The sequence below is a fragment of the Bombina bombina genome, chromosome 3 (genome assembly GCF_027579735.1).
Source record: "Bombina bombina isolate aBomBom1 chromosome 3, aBomBom1.pri, whole genome shotgun sequence".
NCBI classification, from domain to species: Eukaryota; Metazoa; Chordata; class Amphibia; order Anura; family Bombinatoridae; genus Bombina; species Bombina bombina.
Window position 1 is genome coordinate 712,239,460 of NC_069501.1, and position 18,732 is coordinate 712,258,191.

Genomic DNA, 18,732 nt, shown 5'->3' on the forward strand with positions numbered 1-18,732 from the left:
TGCTCTTTCTGTTCTTTTTCACAGAAAGATTGCTATTCTTCCTGATATTCATTGTTTTGTACAAGCTTTGGTTCGTATAAAGCCTGTCATTAAGTCAATTTCTCCTCCTTGGAGTTTGAATTTGGTTCTGGGGGCTCTTCAAGCTCCTCCTTTTGAACCTATGCATTCATTGGATATTAAATTACTTTCTTGGAAAGTTTTGTTCCTTTTGGCCATCTCTTCTGCCAGAAGAGTTTCTGAATTATCTGCTCTTTCTTGTGAGTCTCCTTTTCTGATTCTTCATCAGGATAAGGCGGTGTTGCGAACTTCTTTTGAATTTTTACCTAAAGTTGTGAATTCCAACAACATTAATAGAGAAATTGTGGTTCCTTCATTATGTCCTAATCCTAAGAATTCTAAGGAGAAATCGTTGCATTCTTTGGATGTTGTTAGAGCTTTGAAATATGTTGAAGCTACGAAATCTTTCTGTAAGACTTCTAGTCTATTTGTTATCTTTTCCGGTTCTAGGAAAGGCCAGAAAGCTTCTGCCATTTCTTTGGCATCTTGGTTGAAATCTTTAATTCATCTTGCCTATGTTGAGTCGGGTAAAATTCCGCCTCAGAGAATTACAGCTCATTCTACTAGGTCAGTATCTACTTCCTGGGCGTTTAGGAATGAAGCTTCGGTTGACCAGATCTGCAAAGCAGCAACTTGGTCCTCTTTGCATACTTTTACTAAATTCTACCATTTTTATGTATTTTCTTCTTCTGAAGCAGTTTTTGGTAGAAAAGTTCTTCAGGCAGCAGTTTCAGTTTGAATCTTCTGCTTATGTTTTTTGTTACACTTTATTTTGAGTGTGGATTATTTTCAGCAGGAATTGGCTGTCTTTATTTTATCCCTCCCTCTCTAGTGACTCTTGTGTGGAAAGATCCACATCTTGGGTAGTCATTATCCCATACGTCACTAGCTCATGGACTCTTGTTAATTACATGAAAGAAAACATAATTTATGTAAGAACTTACCTGATAAATTCATTTCTTTCATATTAACAAGAGTCCATGAGGCCCACCCTTTTTTTGTGGTGGTTATGATTTTTTTTGTATAAAGCACAATTATTCCAATTCCTTATTTTATATGCTTCGCACTTTTTTTCTTATCACCCCACTTCTTGGCTATTCGTTAAACTGATTTGTGGGTGTGGTGAGGGGTGTATTTATAGGCATTTTAAGGTTTGGGAAACTTTGCCCCTCCTGGTAGGAATGTATATCCCATACGTCACTAGCTCATGGACTCTTGTTAATATGAAAGAAATGAATTTATCAGGTAAGTTCTTACATAAATTATGTTTTTAAGCAACTTTCTTATTTACTCCTATTATCAATTTTTCTTCGTTCTCTTGTTATCATTATTTGAAAAAGAAGGCATCTAAGCTTTTTTTTTTGTTTCAGTACTCTGGACAGCACTTTTTTATTGGTGGATGAATTTATCCACCAATCAGCAAGGACAACCCAGGTTGTTCACCAAAAATGGGCTGGCATTTAAACTTACATTCTTGCATTTCAAATAAAGATACCAAGAGAATGAAGACAATTTGATAATAGGAGTAAATTAGAAAGTTGCTTAAAATTTCATGCTCAATCTGAATCACGAAAGAAATTTTTTTGGGTACAGTGTCCCTTTAAGCTTTTGATTCTCATAAGGCTTACTTTTGAGGTGGCTCAGTATCCTCCTAAACTGCCTATTTAACTAGGTCAGTAGACACATCTTATGACTTTAAGAATGAGGCCTCTCTAGATCAGATTTGCAAGGCAGCTACTTGGTCTTCTTTGCATACTTTTAGTGAAATCGACCATTTTTGGTGGTTTTGCTTCTTCTGATGCAGCCTTTGGCTTTTGTTTCTGGTTGATGTTAGATTCTTTTTCTGTTTATTTTTCTTGTTTTTTGCATGAAAAAAAGCAACAACAAAAAATCTTTCTAGTATGTGAAAAAGGAGTTTATATAAATAAACGTTAAGTTAGATGATACATCGTTAGTCCTGCCCTTATTACTCGTGGACTTGACTGTTTAGGTATTAGTTTCCCAGGAGTAATGGATTATGGACTCTCACCACCTGTATAAAAGTAAACATAATTTATGCTTACCTGATGAATTAATTTCTTTCATGGTGGTGAGAGTCCACGAGACACCACCCTGTTTTCTTTCTGATGGTAGCTCTCTTTTTCCCTGCTCCTTTTTTGCTCATTGCTCTTTCCTACCGTTTTTGCTTGGCTATACAACAGACTAGTTTCTAATAAGGTGGGCTCTTGGGTTTTGGGATTCTTTGCCTCCTCTTACTGGTCAGGAAGAGAAGAGTCATTTCCAGGAGTAATGGATTGTGCACTCAAACCACCATGAAAGAAAGAAATTAATCAGGTAAGCATAAATTATGTTTATATCCTTTTTCTTAGTCAAAAGGATGTTGCATTAGGAGCATTGATTCATCAAATCTAGTATTGCAAGTTGACTGTATGTTTAGTGAGATCTTATACAGTTCCTGTCATTTATATCCTTTTTTGCAGCAAGAAGGGAGATTACGTCTAGGTTTATTTTTGGATTTTGCACACCTCTGTTTAGATGATATGGATAATGTTTCTATGATACATATTAGTTTTTCCAGGTTTTTCAACTATAGGCACAGTAGTGTGTGTGTGTGTGTGTGTATATGTATATACTGTATGTGTGTGTATTTAAATATGTAGTTTATATGCAAGTGCTATCTTATGTCCTTTATTAATGTTCAATTAGGACTAGGTTAAAAAAAATCTAAGTAAGTGTTATTGAATTGACTTATTATTCATCTGTCAATTATGCAAATCTACTGTACTTAATGGTCCTTTAACATTTGAGAACTAAAAAAAGCTATTAATATTAGTCTTGATATTTGATTATCCTATTATATATATATTAAAATGTACTATATTTGTATTATGTATAGACACACACAATGTGCATAACTAAAATCTAGGTCAATCCCGTGATGTTCTATGCTTTTATACCTTGCCTTCCAGCTAAGGTATTAAATGGGATAGTAAACACTAAATACCTTTTATAAGCATAATATTGAGGTAGTTCCCCGCTGCGCTCATGTCATTGGTTCCGCCATGTTGAAAGCTAGCATTCACTGCATTCCAGTGATGGCGGTTTACACAAAATTACAAAATAATTAGAGGAAGGTGTATTTAGTGTTTAATAATAAATATAAACGATATAGGGGATTTTTATGTCAAACTTCTCATACACTGTACCTGTATTACAGCTCTAGAAATGTATATATAAATAAATATAGAGATGCGCTCAATAGGCTAAAAACATCAAAATTTATTTAAAACATGCAATACTATAATATAATAAGTGTGCGCACTCTGTACTTTATCACACTTATTAAAATACTAACTTAAAACATTAACATATAATTTAAAATCAATGAAAGAGGATACTTATATTTAACATCTTAACAGAACTTTCCTTTTTACTTCTATTATCAAATTTGCATTGTTCTTTTTGTATCCTTTGTTTATTAGAAATTCTAGGTAGACTTATAGAAGCTCAGGAGCGTGCACGTGTCTATAGCAGTCTAAGGCAGCAGTGTTTGGATCTAGGTATAACATTACTTTAATCAATGTTGCAAACACTACTGCCAAATTGCAAAATGCACACTCCTGAGCTCACTTATGATTAGTCTTTAAGAAAGAGAATTAAGCAAATTTACATAATTAAGCAATTACATAATTAACAAGTGTATAATAAATAGACAATGATTTAACACTTACTCTGAATTTCAATTAAACTGTAGTTATTTTTTTCTGACAATTTTTTTTTCCTCATTTTACGGCCCCCTGTATCATGTGACAGACATCAGCCTATCACAGACTAGTATACATATACCCTGTGAACTTGTGCACATGCTCAGTAGCATCTTGTTCCCCAGAAAGTGTGCATATAAAAAGACTGATTTGATAATTGAAGTAAATTGGAAAGTAAAAGTTTATTTTGACTTGAGTGTCCCTTTAATTTTGACCTTACTGTCCCTTTAAACAAATATTCTCAATGGTTTGCCTTCACATTTTCAGTATTTCTATTAATGGTAGGCTACTGAATTATTTCAGCCATTTAAAGGTAACCATTTGATAAACTGCATTTTATAGAGAATGTTCAAAATATTTTTTATTTCTTAATTGACATCTTGTTATTAAAAGATGCAAGAGATATGCTCATTTAAAAAGGAAATGTAAACTCATAGACAAACTTCTCTTTTTTCAGAAGCTGCTAAGAAACTGTTGTATAATAGGATGTGGTTTAGCTTAAAGGGACAGTAAAGTTAAAATTAAACTTTCATGATTCGGATAGAGCATGCAATTTTAAACAACATTTCCGTTTACTTCTAATATCAAATTTTCTTTGTTCTTTAAGTATCCTTTTGCTGAAAACAGATAGCTTGGTAGGCTCAGGAGCAGCAATGCCCTACTTGGGAGCAAGTTGCCGATTTATGGCTGCACATATATTAAGAAAGAAATATATAGGGAGTAAAAGAGTTAAATTATAACGTATAGTTGTGGTTAATAATAACCAGAGATACACTGTGGACAACAAATAATTTCTTAGATTAACTAAGTTACATGAAGCCTAAGGGAGTCTACAGTGTAAAAATGCACACAGTGCTATATCTTTTATCAAGACAGAAAGAGAAAGGAAACTATAGAATATAGTTTATATTTCAAAATCTAAAATTGCTTATTTGGCATTGAGCCAAGCTGTACACTGCTAGCGGAAATTAAAACACAAAAAACCATATCACAGGAGATTAGTTAAATTTCACAAGTAAACGTATTTATAGAGTCACAATGGGCCATTATTACTTAAGGGCATAATAGGAACATTAATGAACTCTGTGAACAGATAAGCTTTATACTTTGATGTATGTGTATGGTCAGGGTGATATGATTGCACACACTTAATACAAAACACCAATATTTAAATAGCTATCCCTCTCCCTTTGTCTTGTCATATTGCAATTTATATTCTGGTGTTACCTTTTTAGGATTAATCCTGTAGTTATATAACTTCTGCAAATGATTTACCCACACTATGATAAACATTTGTATAATTGCTAATTAGGGCTACGTCCCATTGTGACTTTACTAAGAATTTCCTATGATGTGATTTTAACTTGTGCTAGCGGTGTACAGCTTGGCACAATGCCTAATAAGCAATTTTAGATTCGATTTTAGATTATTTCCTTTCTGTCTTGATTAAAGATTTTTACACTGTGGGTTCCCTTTGTTTCTTGGTGGCTGCACATATATACCTCTTTTCATTAGCTAACCCAATGTGATCAGCTTGCTCCAAGTAGTACATTGCTGCTCCTTCGACAGAGGATATCAAGATAATGAAGCCAATTTGATAATATAAGTACATTGGGAGGTTGTTTAAAATTGCATGCTCTATCTGAATCATCAAAAATGTCCTTTATATACCTTTAAATTAAAACATAAAACTGCTTCTACAGATTCCTTCCAAGTTCATTTTGTGTGTGTGCATATTCAGAATAGGCAAAGAAACAATACCAAGATTACATACATATAACATTATATTTCCTCTGCACACTTAGTTAAAGGGATAGGAAAGTCAAAATTAAACTTGCATGATTCAGATAGAGCATGTCATTTTAAGACACTTTTAAATTCACTTCTATTTTCAAATGTGCTTTGTTCTCTTAGTATCCCTTGTTAAAAAATGAATATGCAGTGGGAGCTGCTGCTAATTGGTGCCTGCACACATTTGTCTCTTGTGATTGGCTAAATGGATAGTTTCAGCTTCCAGTCAGTAGTGCAATGCTGTCCCTTCAGCAATGGATAGCAAGAGAATGAAGAAATCCTGATAATAGAATTAAATTGGAAAGTTGTTTAAAATTGTATGTTCTATCTGAATCATCAAATAAAATTGTGGTTTACTATCCCTTTAAGGTATTAGACACTGGCTGCGTTGTTTTCCCCTGCTTGCTCTGTAATGAATCCTCCTCTTCTGCAGTAGACGTTAGCTTATGTTTCTCTTCTTGTGCTGGGTTGGTGTCACCTAGTGAAATATCATCCATTGTTAAGTTAGCAGCTTGTGGTATCTTCTGGAGCGTTTCCAGTCCTGATGGCCACAAAATGCTAGAAGCACTGAGAAAATCCCCGTTGCTTCTTGCCTGACGTTTGGATTGTGTTAATTTTGCTTTAAGTTTTGACGTTTTGTTAGCTAATACTACCACGGATATAATTAAAATTGCACAGGTTAGTATTAAAACTGCAATAACAATTATACAGAACACTATAGCAGTTTGATAATTTTCTTTTGCACAGTTGCATGATGTTTTTGATAATGTGTTTAAGGTGGGCATTTCTTCAGAATGATTTCTGAATACAGAAGTGGATGGGATTGTTGTCCGTGTAATTTTAATGGTTGACATTTTGTGGAGCAGCGTTTGTTCACTTACATTTGTGTAGGAATGATTGCCGGCTACCAAGCTACGGGTGCTGCTAGCAACTGGTTTAGTGGTGTTACCAGTAGTATTCAGGGTTGTTTCCAGTTTAATAGTGAAATTGCTCTGTGTTGGATAAGTATTTGTGCCATTCTCGATCATTTGAGTCCGACAAATACACAAAATAGTAGCTCCAATAATCAGTTCCAAAAGTCTTTGGTATGGTATTATCCTCATGATAGTCTCTTGATAGAAGCGGCAATCCTCTAAAAACTGTGAAATATACAAGTTGCGTTAATTCATAAATTGCACTTGAAACATGTATGGCTAGATAATATATTAGCAAGTCAATGGATAGGAGGTAACAAAAAAAAATACTTTTGTACTATTAAGGGTTTAGTTTGTCTTTAAATAATCTTATGAAGGTTTCAGATATTTTTTTTATTTGCTGTTTTGTTTGCTTTTTCAGTACCCCCTTATTCATATATTTCTGGGCTTCTGGTTTTGTAATTGAAAATGTACACCTGGTGGAACCATTTCTAGTGTGTGTGTCGATTTAAAGAAAGTTTAGTTTCCTTAATTCAAACAAAACATTCATTTTTAAATTACTGACTGATGGCAATAACATATAGGCAAAAAAATACATTTCACTTTTACATAATGTCTAATTTCCCTCTGTACGTATTTCCCATCAATTTATTGTACATGGTCAGTGATTATATTTTTGTGAAATTAAAATGACAAAGTTTTGTGAAAATTAGACACCCTTTTAAGAGCGTAATAACCTAGCTACATATTTAAAGAAATATATAACATCTATTTTTTTGTAGAATTATTGAGCATATTACACTCTTAAAGATTCTACTATGGGAAAAAGAAATATCCACTCACTCCATGTTAAATATAGGAAAGATATATATATATATATATATATATATATATATATATATATATATATATATATATATATATATATATATACAATATCAGAAACAGACCTTGCACTCGCTGGATTTTTTAACAAACTTTTTTACTTGGCAAAATTAGTGACGTTTCGGGGACAGTGTATCCCCTTCCTCAGACAGTGAATGCTTCAAACATTGGTGAATTTATACAAACTAACAAATAAATAACCCCTCCCCCCAATTAGCAAAAAAAAAACGCCAAAGTGTTGCTATGGTGACCATATGTCACAAAGTGAACATCGTATATAAGTTATAATATAAGCAATCAATGCTGTGACAGTGAAGATGATCAAATTAAAAGACCTATAGCAGTATGAACATGATAAACAACTTAACGTTCCACAGTAGTGGTAATCTTAACATACCCCTAATATCCGTTACTATCCGGGGAGCCAACCAATAATGAAAGCCTTATATGATGTTACCTAGATGGTCAGGCATAAAGTACACACTCAAAACCTACCATGATTGTAAAACAAACAAAGTACAAATGTAGATCGCCGTGTAACACGCCACCGCAACTGCAACCGCACTGGATAGAACAGACAAACCCGGAAGTGCATCGGCCGATCACGTGTGTGGCCATGCACCAATCACTCGGGTTGCGTTTGGAGTTGTCATGGCAATGGGTCACAACGATCCAAATAGCAACACAGAAACAAGTCAAACAAATTAGCTACTAAGCATATCATTGTAATAATACACATCAATCGATACTTATAATGCGCGCTGCTATAGTGGCAATACCACTGCTAGAAATATAACCAATAAATAATATATATAGCATAGCATTCCTGCCGTACTGTAATGGGGGTATATTAATATATTACATTAACCCTAAAGCGCATATCTATCGTAGTGGACGCTACTACAGGGACTATACCGCTATTGTACATTTACTATCCAATATACACAGTGTACCATGATGAAGGGTATGTACAAATTTTATACACGGTAATACCACCCATTTAAAGAGAGTGATCTGAGATGCCATAACCCATGAACCTTCCCAAGAGAGAGTACCAAAGACCCCGAAGAAAAAGAATAAGAATAAACCAAAGTAAATGCAAACACCAACTATACATCGTGATACAAGGTAAACCAAACAGACAATAAAAAAGGGAAAAAAAGGGGAAAAAGTTGGAAAAAATTGGGAGAAAAACAACAACAGAATATATAAAAGAAAAAAATATATAAAAGAAAAAATAAAACTAAGAATAGACACCAAAGGCAAACAAAGACAATAGAATAACAATAGGAGAAACAAGAGGGGAAAAGGACAGAAGGAAAACAGAAAGAAAAAGAAAAATAAAAGAAGAAAAACACAAAAAAAGAATAAGAAAAATAAGAGAACAAGCCACGAGTGAGGCAGAATAGAAGGTTAACAGCAAGAGGAGAATAAAAGGTAAACCAAAAACCTCAAATAGAGTGTGGACTCTCAAGTAGAAAAAATCAGGATAACATGGACTCCCATACGTTTGCTAAACGTATATATATATATATATATATATATATATATATATATATATATATATATATATATATATATATATATAATGAATGTGTGTGTGTGTGTGTGTAATGAAAAAGGAGAGGAGAGAGTTCTTTACAATTATTAGTTTTGATTAGTGTTTGTTTTGTGTTTTTTTTTGGGGGGGGGGGGGTAAATGAAAAAGTGTCTCTTGTGTCCCCACTAACGTGCTGTGTCTAATGTTGTTTATTGTTGACTCCTAAATGGAAATCCTTCTGAAGTCCAGTTTCTTCTTCTTTCACTATTCATATGAATATATGTTGTAGGAATATTTGTTTTAAAGTGAAGGTAAACTTTGGTGAATGAAAGTCCGTTTTTTAAAAATGCTATTAAAAACAGGGGCACTTTCATTCATCAAAGTTTACAAAGCAGCCGTTTTGTTAAAAAATTACCTTTTTTCTTCTGTTATGTGTGATCAGTCCACGGGTCATCATTACTTCTGGGATATAACTCCTCCCCAACAGGAAATGCAAGAGGATTCACCCAGCAGAGCTGCATATAGCTCCTCCCCTCTACGTCACTCCCAGTCATTCTCTTGCACCCAGCAACTAGATAGGATGTGTGAGAGGACTATGGTGATTATACTTAGTTTTTATAACTTCAATCAAAAGTTTGTTATTTTACAATAGCACCGGAGCGTGTTATTGCCTCTCTGGCAGAGTTTGAAGAAGAATCTACCAGAGTTTTTACTATGATTTTAACCGGAGTAGTTAAGATCATATTGCTGTTTCTCGGCCATCTGAGGGAGGTAAAAGCTTCAGATCAGGGGACAGCGGGCAGATGAATCTGCATTGAGGTATGTAGCAGTTTTTATTTTCTGAATGGAATTGATGAGAAAATCCTGCCATACCGTTATAATGACATGTATGTATACTCTACACTTCAGTATTCTGGGGATGGTATTTCACCGGAATTACTCTGTTAAAAGTACATTAAACCTTTTAATAGGTATTTATTATGTTAAACGTTTTTGCTGGAATGTAGAATCGTTTGCATTTTCTGAGGTACTGAGTGAATAAATATTTGGGCATTATTTTTCCACTTGGCAGTTGCTTGTTTTAATTGTGACAGTTTCGTTTCTCTCTCACTGCTGTGTGTGAGGGGGAGGGGCCGTTTTTGGCGCTCTTTGCTACGCATCAAAAAATTCCAGTCAGTTACTCTTGTATTTCCTGCATGATCCGGTTCATCTCTAACAGATCTCAGGGGTCTTCAAACTTCTTTGGAGGGAGGTAGATTCTCTCAGCAGAGCTGTGAGACTTATATATTGACTGTGATTAAAAACGTTGCTCTGTAATTTTTTCAAATTTAATTATTGTTACTTTACTAATGGGAACAAACCTTTGCTAAAAGTTGTGTTGTTTTTAAGGATTGATGCTATAACTGTCTTTCAGTTCATTATTTCAACTGTCATTTAATCGTTTAGTGCTCTTTGAGGCACAGTACGTTTTTGTTAAATAAGATTGTAACCAAGTTGCAAGTTTATTGCTAGTGTGTTAAACATGTCTGATTCAGAGGAAGATATCTGTGTCATTTGTTCCAATGCCAAGGTGGAGCCCAATAGAAATTTATGTACTAACTGTATTGATGCTACTTTAAATAAAAGCCAATCTGTACAAATTGAACAAATTTCACCAAACAGCGAGGGGAGAGTTATGCCGACTAACTCGCCTCACGTGTCAGTACCTGCATCTCCCGCCCGGGAGGTGCGTGATATTATGGCGCCTAGTACATCTGGGCGGCCATTACAGATAACATTACAAGATATGGCTACTGTTATGACTGAAGTTTTGGCTAAATTACCAGAACTAAGAGGCAAGCGTGATCACTCTGGGGTGAGAACAGAGTGCGCTGATAATACTAGGGCCATGTCTGATACTGCGTCACAGCTTGCAGAACATGAGGACGGAGAGCTTCATTCTGTGGGTGATGGTTCTGATCCAAACAGATTGGATTCAGATATTTCAAATTTTAAATTTAAATTGGAGAACCTCCGTGTATTACTAGGGGAGGTTTTAGCGGCTCTTAATGATTGTAACACTGTTGCAATACCAGAAAAATTGTGTAGGTTGGATAAATACTTTGCGGTACCGGCGAGTACTGACGTTTTTCCTATACCTAAGAGACTAACTGAAATTGTTACTAAGGAGTGGGATAGACCCGGTGTGCCGTTCTCACCCCCTCCAATATTTAGAAAGATGTTTCCAATAGACGCCACCACACGGGACTTATGGCAAACGGTCCCTAAGGTGGAGGGAGCAGTTTCTACTTTAGCTAAGCGTACCACTATCCCGGTGGAGGATAGCTGTGCTTTTTCAGATCCAATGGATAAAAAATTAGAGGGTTACCTTAAGAAAATGTTTGTTCAACAAGGTTTTATATTGCAACCCCTTGCATGCATCGCGCCGATTACGGCTGCGGCAGCATTTTGGATTGAGTCTCTGGAAGAGAACCTTAGTTCAGCTACGCTGGACGACATTACGGACAGGCTTAGAGTCCTTAAACTAGCTAATTCATTCATTTCGGAGGCCGTAGTACATTTAACCAAACTTACGGCTAAGAACTCAGGATTCGCCATTCAGGCACGTAGGGCGCTGTGGCTAAAATCCTGGTCAGCTGATGTAACTTCTAAGTCCAAATTACTTAATATACCTTTCAAGGGGCAAACTTTATTTGGGCCCGGTTTGAAAGAAATTATCGCTGACATTACAGGAGGTAAGGGCCACGCCCTGCCTCAAGACAAAGCCAAAGCTAAGGCTAGACAGTCTAATTTTCGTCCCTTTCGGAATTTCAAAGCAGGAGCAGCATCAACTTCCACTGCACCAAAACAGGAAGGAGCTGTTGCTCGTTACAGACAAGGCTGGAAACCTAACCAGTCCTGGAACAAGGGCAAGCAGGCCAGGAAACCTGCTGCTGCCCCAAAGACAGCATGAACCGAGGGCCCCCGATCCGGGACCGGATCTAGTGGGGGGCAGACTCTCTCTCTTCGCCCAGGCTTGGGCAAGAGATGTTCAGGATCCCTGGGCGCTAGAGATCATATCTCAGGGATACCTTCTAGACTTCAAATTCTCTCCCCCAAGAGGGAGATTTCATCTGTCAAGGTTGTCAACAAACCAGATAAAGAAAGAAGCGTTTCTACGCTGTGTACAAGATCTGTTATTAATGGGAGTGATCCATCCGGTTCCGCGGTCGGAACAAGGACAAGGGTTTTACTCAAACCTGTTTGTGGTTCCCAAAAAAGAGGGAACTTTCAGGCCAATCTTGGATTTAAAGATCCTAAACAAATTCCTAAGAGTTCCATCGTTCAAAATGGAAACTATTCGGACAATCTTACCCATGATCCAAAAGGGTCAGTACATGACCACAGTGGATTTAAAGGATGCTTACCTTCACATACCGATTCACAAAGATCATTACCGGTATCTAAGGTTTGCCTTCTTAGACAGGCATTACCAGTTTGTAGCTCTTCCATTCGGATTGGCTACGGCTCCAAGAATCTTCACAAAGGTTCTGGGTGCCCTTCTGGCGGTACTAAGACCGCGAGGAATTTCGGTAGCTCCGTACCTAGACGACATTCTGATACAAGCTTCAAGCTTTCAAACTGCCAAGTCTCATACAGAGTTAGTTCTGGCATTTCTAAGGTCGCATGGATGGAAAGTGAACGAAAAGAAGAGTTCTCTTTTTCCTCTCACAAGAGTTCCATTCTTGGGGACTCTTATAGATTCTGTAGAAATGAAGATTTACCTGACAGAAGACAGATTAACAAAGCTTCTAAATGCATGCCGTGTCCTTCATTCCATTCAACTCCCGTCAGTAGCTCAATGCATGGAGGTGATCGGCTTAATGGTAGCAGCAATGGACATAGTACCCTTTGCACGTCTACATCTCAGACCGCTGCAATTGTGCATGCTGAGTCAGTGGAATGGGGATTACTCAGACTTGTCCCCTACTCTGAATCTGGATCAAGAGACCAGAAACTCTCTTCTATGGTGGCTTTCTCGGCCACATCTGTCCAGGGGGATGCCATTCAGCAGGCCGGACTGGACAATTGTAACAACAGACGCCAGCCTACTAGGTTGGGGCGCTGTCTGGAATTCTCTGAAGGCTCAGGGACAATGGAATCAGGAGGAAAGTCTCCTGCCAATAAACATTCTGGAATTAAGAGCAGTTCTCCATGCCCTTCTGGCTTGGCCCCAGTTAAAAACTCGGGGGTTCATCAGGTTTCAGTCGGACAACATCACGACTGTAGCTTACATCAACCATCAAGGAGGGACAAGAAGCTCCCTAGCAATGATGGAAGTATCAAAGATAATTCGCTGGGCAGAGTCTCACTCTTGCCACCTGTCAGCAATCCACATCCCGGGAGTGGAGAACTGGGAGGCGGATTTCTTGAGTCGCCAGACTTTTCATCCGGGGGAGTGGGAACTTCATCCGGAGGTCTTTGCCCAAATACTTCGACGTTGGGGCAAACCAGAGATAGATCTCATGGCGTCTCGCCAGAACGCCAAACTTCCTCGCTACGGGTCCAGATCCAGGGATCCGGGAGCGGTTCTGATAGATGCCTTGACAGCACCTTGGAACTTCGGGATGGCTTATGTGTTTCCACCCTTCCCGCTGCTTCCTCGATTGATTGCCAAAATCAAACAGGAGAGAGCATCAGTGATTCTAATAGCGCCTGCATGGCCACGCAGGACTTGGTATGCAGATCTAGTGGACATGTCATCCTGTCCGCCTTGGTCTCTACCTCTAAGACAGGACCTTCTGATACAGGGTCCATTCAAACATCAAAATCTAACTTCTCTGAAGCTGACTGCTTGGAAATTGAACGCTTGATTTTATCAAAACGTGGTTTTTCTGAGTCGGTTATTGATACCCTGATACAGGCTAGGAAGCCTGTTACCAGAAGGATTTACCATAAGATATGGCGTAAATACCTATACTGGTGCGAATCCAAAGGTTACTCCTGGAGTAAGGTTAGGATTCCTAGGATATTGTCCTTTCTACAAGAAGGTTTAGAAAAGGGTTTATCGGCTAGCTCATTAAAGGGACAGATCTCAGCTCTGTCCATCTTGTTACACAGGCGTCTGTCAGAAAATCCAGACGTCCAGGCCTTTTGTCAGGCTTTAGCTAGGATCAAGCCTGTGTTTAAAACTGTTGCTCCGCCATGGAGTTTAAACTTAGTTCTTAACGTTTTACAGGGTGTTCCGTTTGAACCCCTTCATTCCATTGATATAAAATTGTTATCTTGGAAAGTTCTGTTTTTAATGGCTATTTCCTCGGCTCGAAGAGTCTCTGAGTTATCAGCCTTACATTGTGATTCTCCTTATCTGATTTTTCACTCAGACAAGGTAGTTCTGCGTACTAAACCTGGGTTCTTACCTAAGGTAGTCACTAACAGGAATATCAATCAAGAGATTGTTGTTCCATCCTTGTGTCCAAATCCTTCTTCAAAGAAGGAACGTCTTCTACACAATCTGGATGTAGTTCGTGCCCTCAAGTTCTACTTGCAGGCAACTAAGGATTTTCGACAAACGTCTTCCCTGTTTGTCGTGTACTCTGGTCAGAGGAGAGGTCATAAGGCTTCGGCTACCTCTCTCTCCTTCTGGCTTCGTAGCATAATTCGTTTAGCCTATGAGACTGCTGGACAGCAGCCTCCTGAAAGAATTACAGCTCATTCTACTAGAGCTGTGGCTTCCACTTGGGCCTTTAAGAATGAGGCCTCTGTTGAACAGATTTGCAAGGCTGCAACTTGGTCTTCGCTTCATACTTTTTCCAAATTTTACAAATTTGACACTTTTGCTTCTTCGGAGGCTATTTTTGGGAGAAAGGTTCTTCAGGCAGTGGTTCCTTCTGTATAATGAGCCTGCCTATCCCTCCCGTCATCCGTGTACTTTTGCTTTGGTATTGGTATCCCAGAAGTAATGATGACCCGTGGACTGATCACACATAACAGAAGAAAACATAATTTATGCTTACCTGATAAATTCCTTTCTTCTGTTGTGTGATCAGTCCACGGCCCGCCCTGTTTTAAGGCAGGTAAATATCTTTTAAATTATACTCCAGTCACCACTTCACCCTTGGTTTCTCCTTTCTCGTTGATTCTTGGTCGAATGACTGGGAGTGACGTAGAGGGGAGGAGCTATATGCAGCTCTGCTGGGTGAATCCTCTTGCATTTCCTGTTGGGGAGGAGTTATATCCCAGAAGTAATGATGACCCGTGGACTGATCACACAACAGAAGAAAGGAATTTATCAGGTAAGCATAAATTATGTTTTTTCTTTTCACTGCTACAGCAGCTTCCCCCACCTAGAGGTCCTCTATGCACACGTCAGCAATGACTAATCCTGCTTCCTCCAATCACAGCTTTCCCCCCAGGGTAGTCATTCCCTGAGGCCATGCTGTGATTGGAGGAAGCAGGATTAGTCATTGCTGACGTGTGCATAGAGGATCTGTAGGTGGGGGAAGCTGCTGTAGCAGTGAAAAGAAAAAAAGGTAATTTTTTTAACAAAACGGCTGCTTTGTAAACTTTGATGAATGAAAGTGCCCCTGTTTTTAATAGTATTTTTTAAAAACAGGCTTTCATTCACCAAAGTTTACCTTCACTTTAATAGAGTAAAAATAAAGAATTAACAAACTGTTACAGTTTCTGTATCCCTTCTAAAAAAAAATAGCTTGAAGTTTATATACAATGACATTTTTCATTAGATTAACACAAAATCAAGTGGAAAACAAAAAATCTTGCTGCAGAATTATAATGAAAACCTGTTTATTTTACTTGAAGTAGCTTTATTTGCAGCAATAAATATGAAACATGTTAATGAATTTCTGTCAATTTTTATACTGACATTCTAGGTAGATCAAAACAGGCCTTTTATTTAATTATATACAGCTAATGAGCAGCTATAACAATCACTAAAAGAATATAGCTAGTTTAGAAAGATTTTAATTTTCCCACCTAATAGATCCTGAATATCAATAGCTTGTATTACACTTCACTAAAGTGATAGCTAATTATAGCTCCTTCATATTGCAAAGTGAAATAACCATTCTCTATTTAAAAGGAATTACTCACCTGTTAAAATATTGTTCTCTCTTAATCTAAAGGTTTTTTTCCGATCTTGCTTTGTGTTGCTTCAAATAAGAACCCTGATTTTGAGTGTGTGTACAGGAAATATTTTGCTATCATGTGCTTGTTCAACTCAAGTTTGCTGTTTGTCTGACAAAACATCTGAACAGAAACCACTGAGATGACACACTTCCTTTTGTGCTAGTATTACCCATTGCTTTTATTTGCTATCATAATGAGGGGAACAGAGTTCTGCACCTTTTCCCCTTAAACTTCTATGTATATCGCATAAGGGTGGTGAGATTGTCTATGAGTGTGTGCATGTGTCAGCAATGTGTAGATAATATTAATCCATATGTAAATGCAACTTGAGTTAGCTGACGAGCATCATCTTGTTTGTGATAAGATATTCAAAGGAGCGTCATTTCCTGATCAGGAGTTTTGCAATTTAGGTTCTTACAAAAATGTCTATGAACTCACTACCTACAAAATACTGGTCAGTTTTGTGCTCACTTAAAGGGACATTATACACTAATTTTTTCTTTGCATAAATGTTTTGTAGATGATCTATTTATATAGCCCATTACGTGGTGTGTGTTTTTAATGTATAGTTTTGCTTATTTTTAAATAACATTGCACTGATTTTCAGACTCCTAACCAAGCCCCAAAGTTTTAGGAAAATACCGTCAGATACCTACTTCAGCTTGCTTCTGTTTGTGTAAAGGGTCTTTTCATATGCAAAAGAAGGGGGAGGGGGGTGTCTTATTTCCCACTTGCAGTGGGCTTTCCAGCTACCTTTTCAACAGAGCTAAACTTAGAGCTTCTAAGTAAGTTTTTAAACAGTTTTATACTGGATTTTTATATCAGTATCTGTGCATCTTATTCTTTATAGTAATGTCTGTTACATGTAGTTATATGATTGGTAGTGTCTGTTACATGCAGTTATATGATTGGATATGATTGGTGTATACTGTCCCTCAGTGTCATCTTGTACAGTTAGAAACTCTATCCCTTTGCGTTTGTGAGATAAATGTAAATTGGTCCTATACATGATTATAATTTGTATGCTTAATATCTATGCTACTTATTACTGTTAGAAAGTCCTCTGTTTCCGGTTTGATTTCCTGCATGCAGATTCATATATTAATTAACTCAGTTGAAGTGTTTCAACAGTGTATTCTGACTTGTACTGTCCTTTTGGGGTAGCGTTTATATATGTAAAGATTTGGGTCCTTGAGAAGAGGCTCCGTGATAAAGAAACACACATTTTAAAGTAAATCTGCACTCTTACCATGACCAAGTCCCTGACTACACTCTTTGACCAAATCTCTGAGGTGACATCCTGCATAGGCACCTGGTGATGTCTCCTCATTGCTATTTCATGTCCTGGGAAGCCCCCTCTAATTACCTACTTCTGGGTTTATCTGTGCGGGCACATAGTAATAAAGCACTGAAGATAGCCTAGCATAAATGATGTGTGGCTGTGAGAAATACACTGTGGGAAGAAATTAAATGTGTTGGTTCTCTCCATTTCCAAGAGCAGAACTGGTGCATTTTTGAAGTACAGTTATGATTAATACAAACCTACAGTTTCATCCTTACAAAACTTTAGGCTAAAACGACACTGTATAATAGAGGAATATAAACTGCAAAAAGTATTCTAAACATTTTAGTGGAAATATACAAAAAGGAACTGTTGTTAAAAGGATGAATTATACCATTAAAACTGTTTGGTCTCTACCTTTATAAGTGGCAAATATCTGTGTTTCTGTGCTTTTACAGTGAAATAAACTCATATAAACATTTGTTGAAAAATCATGCATTTGATCAAATAATAAATATACATTGTAGAAACCTAGAAATGTAAGTTTCTACTATTAAAATTCCTATTATAAGAAAATACAAGCCTTTGCTCGTTTTTTTCATATAATTAAACTTGTGGTAGGGCTAATCTTGCTTTGTATATTTCACAGCCTCCTTAGGCTTAAAGTAAAACGTATGCGACTCAACACATTATTGTAATAGAAACTATTTCTGCTTTATTATTAAGAAGGGGACGCTAAATAGTAACACAGGAAAAGAGGGAAAGGGTCAGAGGTAAATAATCTTTTTCTTGATATTTTGTTAGGTTGGGGTATGGGTCCCTAAAAGTGCCTGAGGCTATCGAAAAATAGTCAATCCCTATAACTAAATAGATTTCTCCTTTTTTCTTTTATTTTTATTTTAGCATAGACAATATATTTTTTATGGCTTTGGCCCTTAAACACACGAAAACAAATTAAACAGTCACTCCCTCACATACTCACTCCCCTTCCCCCACCCCCCTTTTTTTTCTCACTCTGAGGAGGTCAACTCCCCTTAAAGAATTTTTTTTTCTTTTTTTCTTCACTAAGGGTAATATTTACCCCACATTCTCACTTCACATTCACAGATACATAAATAAATGTATTTATTAACATACACGCTAAAAAACCCCTTTGAATATGGCAGCAAGGCAAAGGGATAAAAAAAATTAGGCTACAGTAGAGACTCTGGCCGATATTCATTCAACTACTGCTAATACCTCACAGATAAATGAATCGATAGATTTACAGGCACTAGTTTACAAGTATATCTGAAGCCCTGACACCCAAATTTGATCTCCTCAAAAATGAAATCAAACAGGATATATTGTCCTTAACAGTTGAAATTTGTC

At 37.1% G+C, this 18,732-nt stretch overlaps 2 protein-coding genes across 8 annotated transcripts in view; one reads left to right on the forward strand and one right to left on the reverse strand.

The window, feature by feature from the left end:
• Positions 1 to 18,732, forward strand: part of NF1 (neurofibromin 1) — a 1,508,106-nt gene that overhangs the window by 1,115,989 nt on the left and 373,385 nt on the right. The gene's annotated exons all lie outside the window — the stretch shown is intronic.
• Positions 5,728 to 16,144, reverse strand: EVI2A (ecotropic viral integration site 2A). Its single transcript, XM_053707527.1, has 2 exons — positions 16,044 to 16,144; positions 5,728 to 6,751 (listed from the first exon to the last, which is right to left on the reverse strand). The coding sequence occupies exon 2, from the start codon at positions 6,713 to 6,715 to the stop codon at positions 5,969 to 5,971; it is 747 nt and encodes a 248-aa protein (XP_053563502.1). The 5' UTR covers positions 6,716 to 6,751; positions 16,044 to 16,144; the 3' UTR covers positions 5,728 to 5,968.

Excerpts from the sequence above, each read along its gene's own strand:
- EVI2A (XM_053707527.1), bottom strand. The coding sequence starts at position 6,715 with ATGAGGATAATACCATACCAAAGACTTTTGGAACTGATTATTGGAGCT.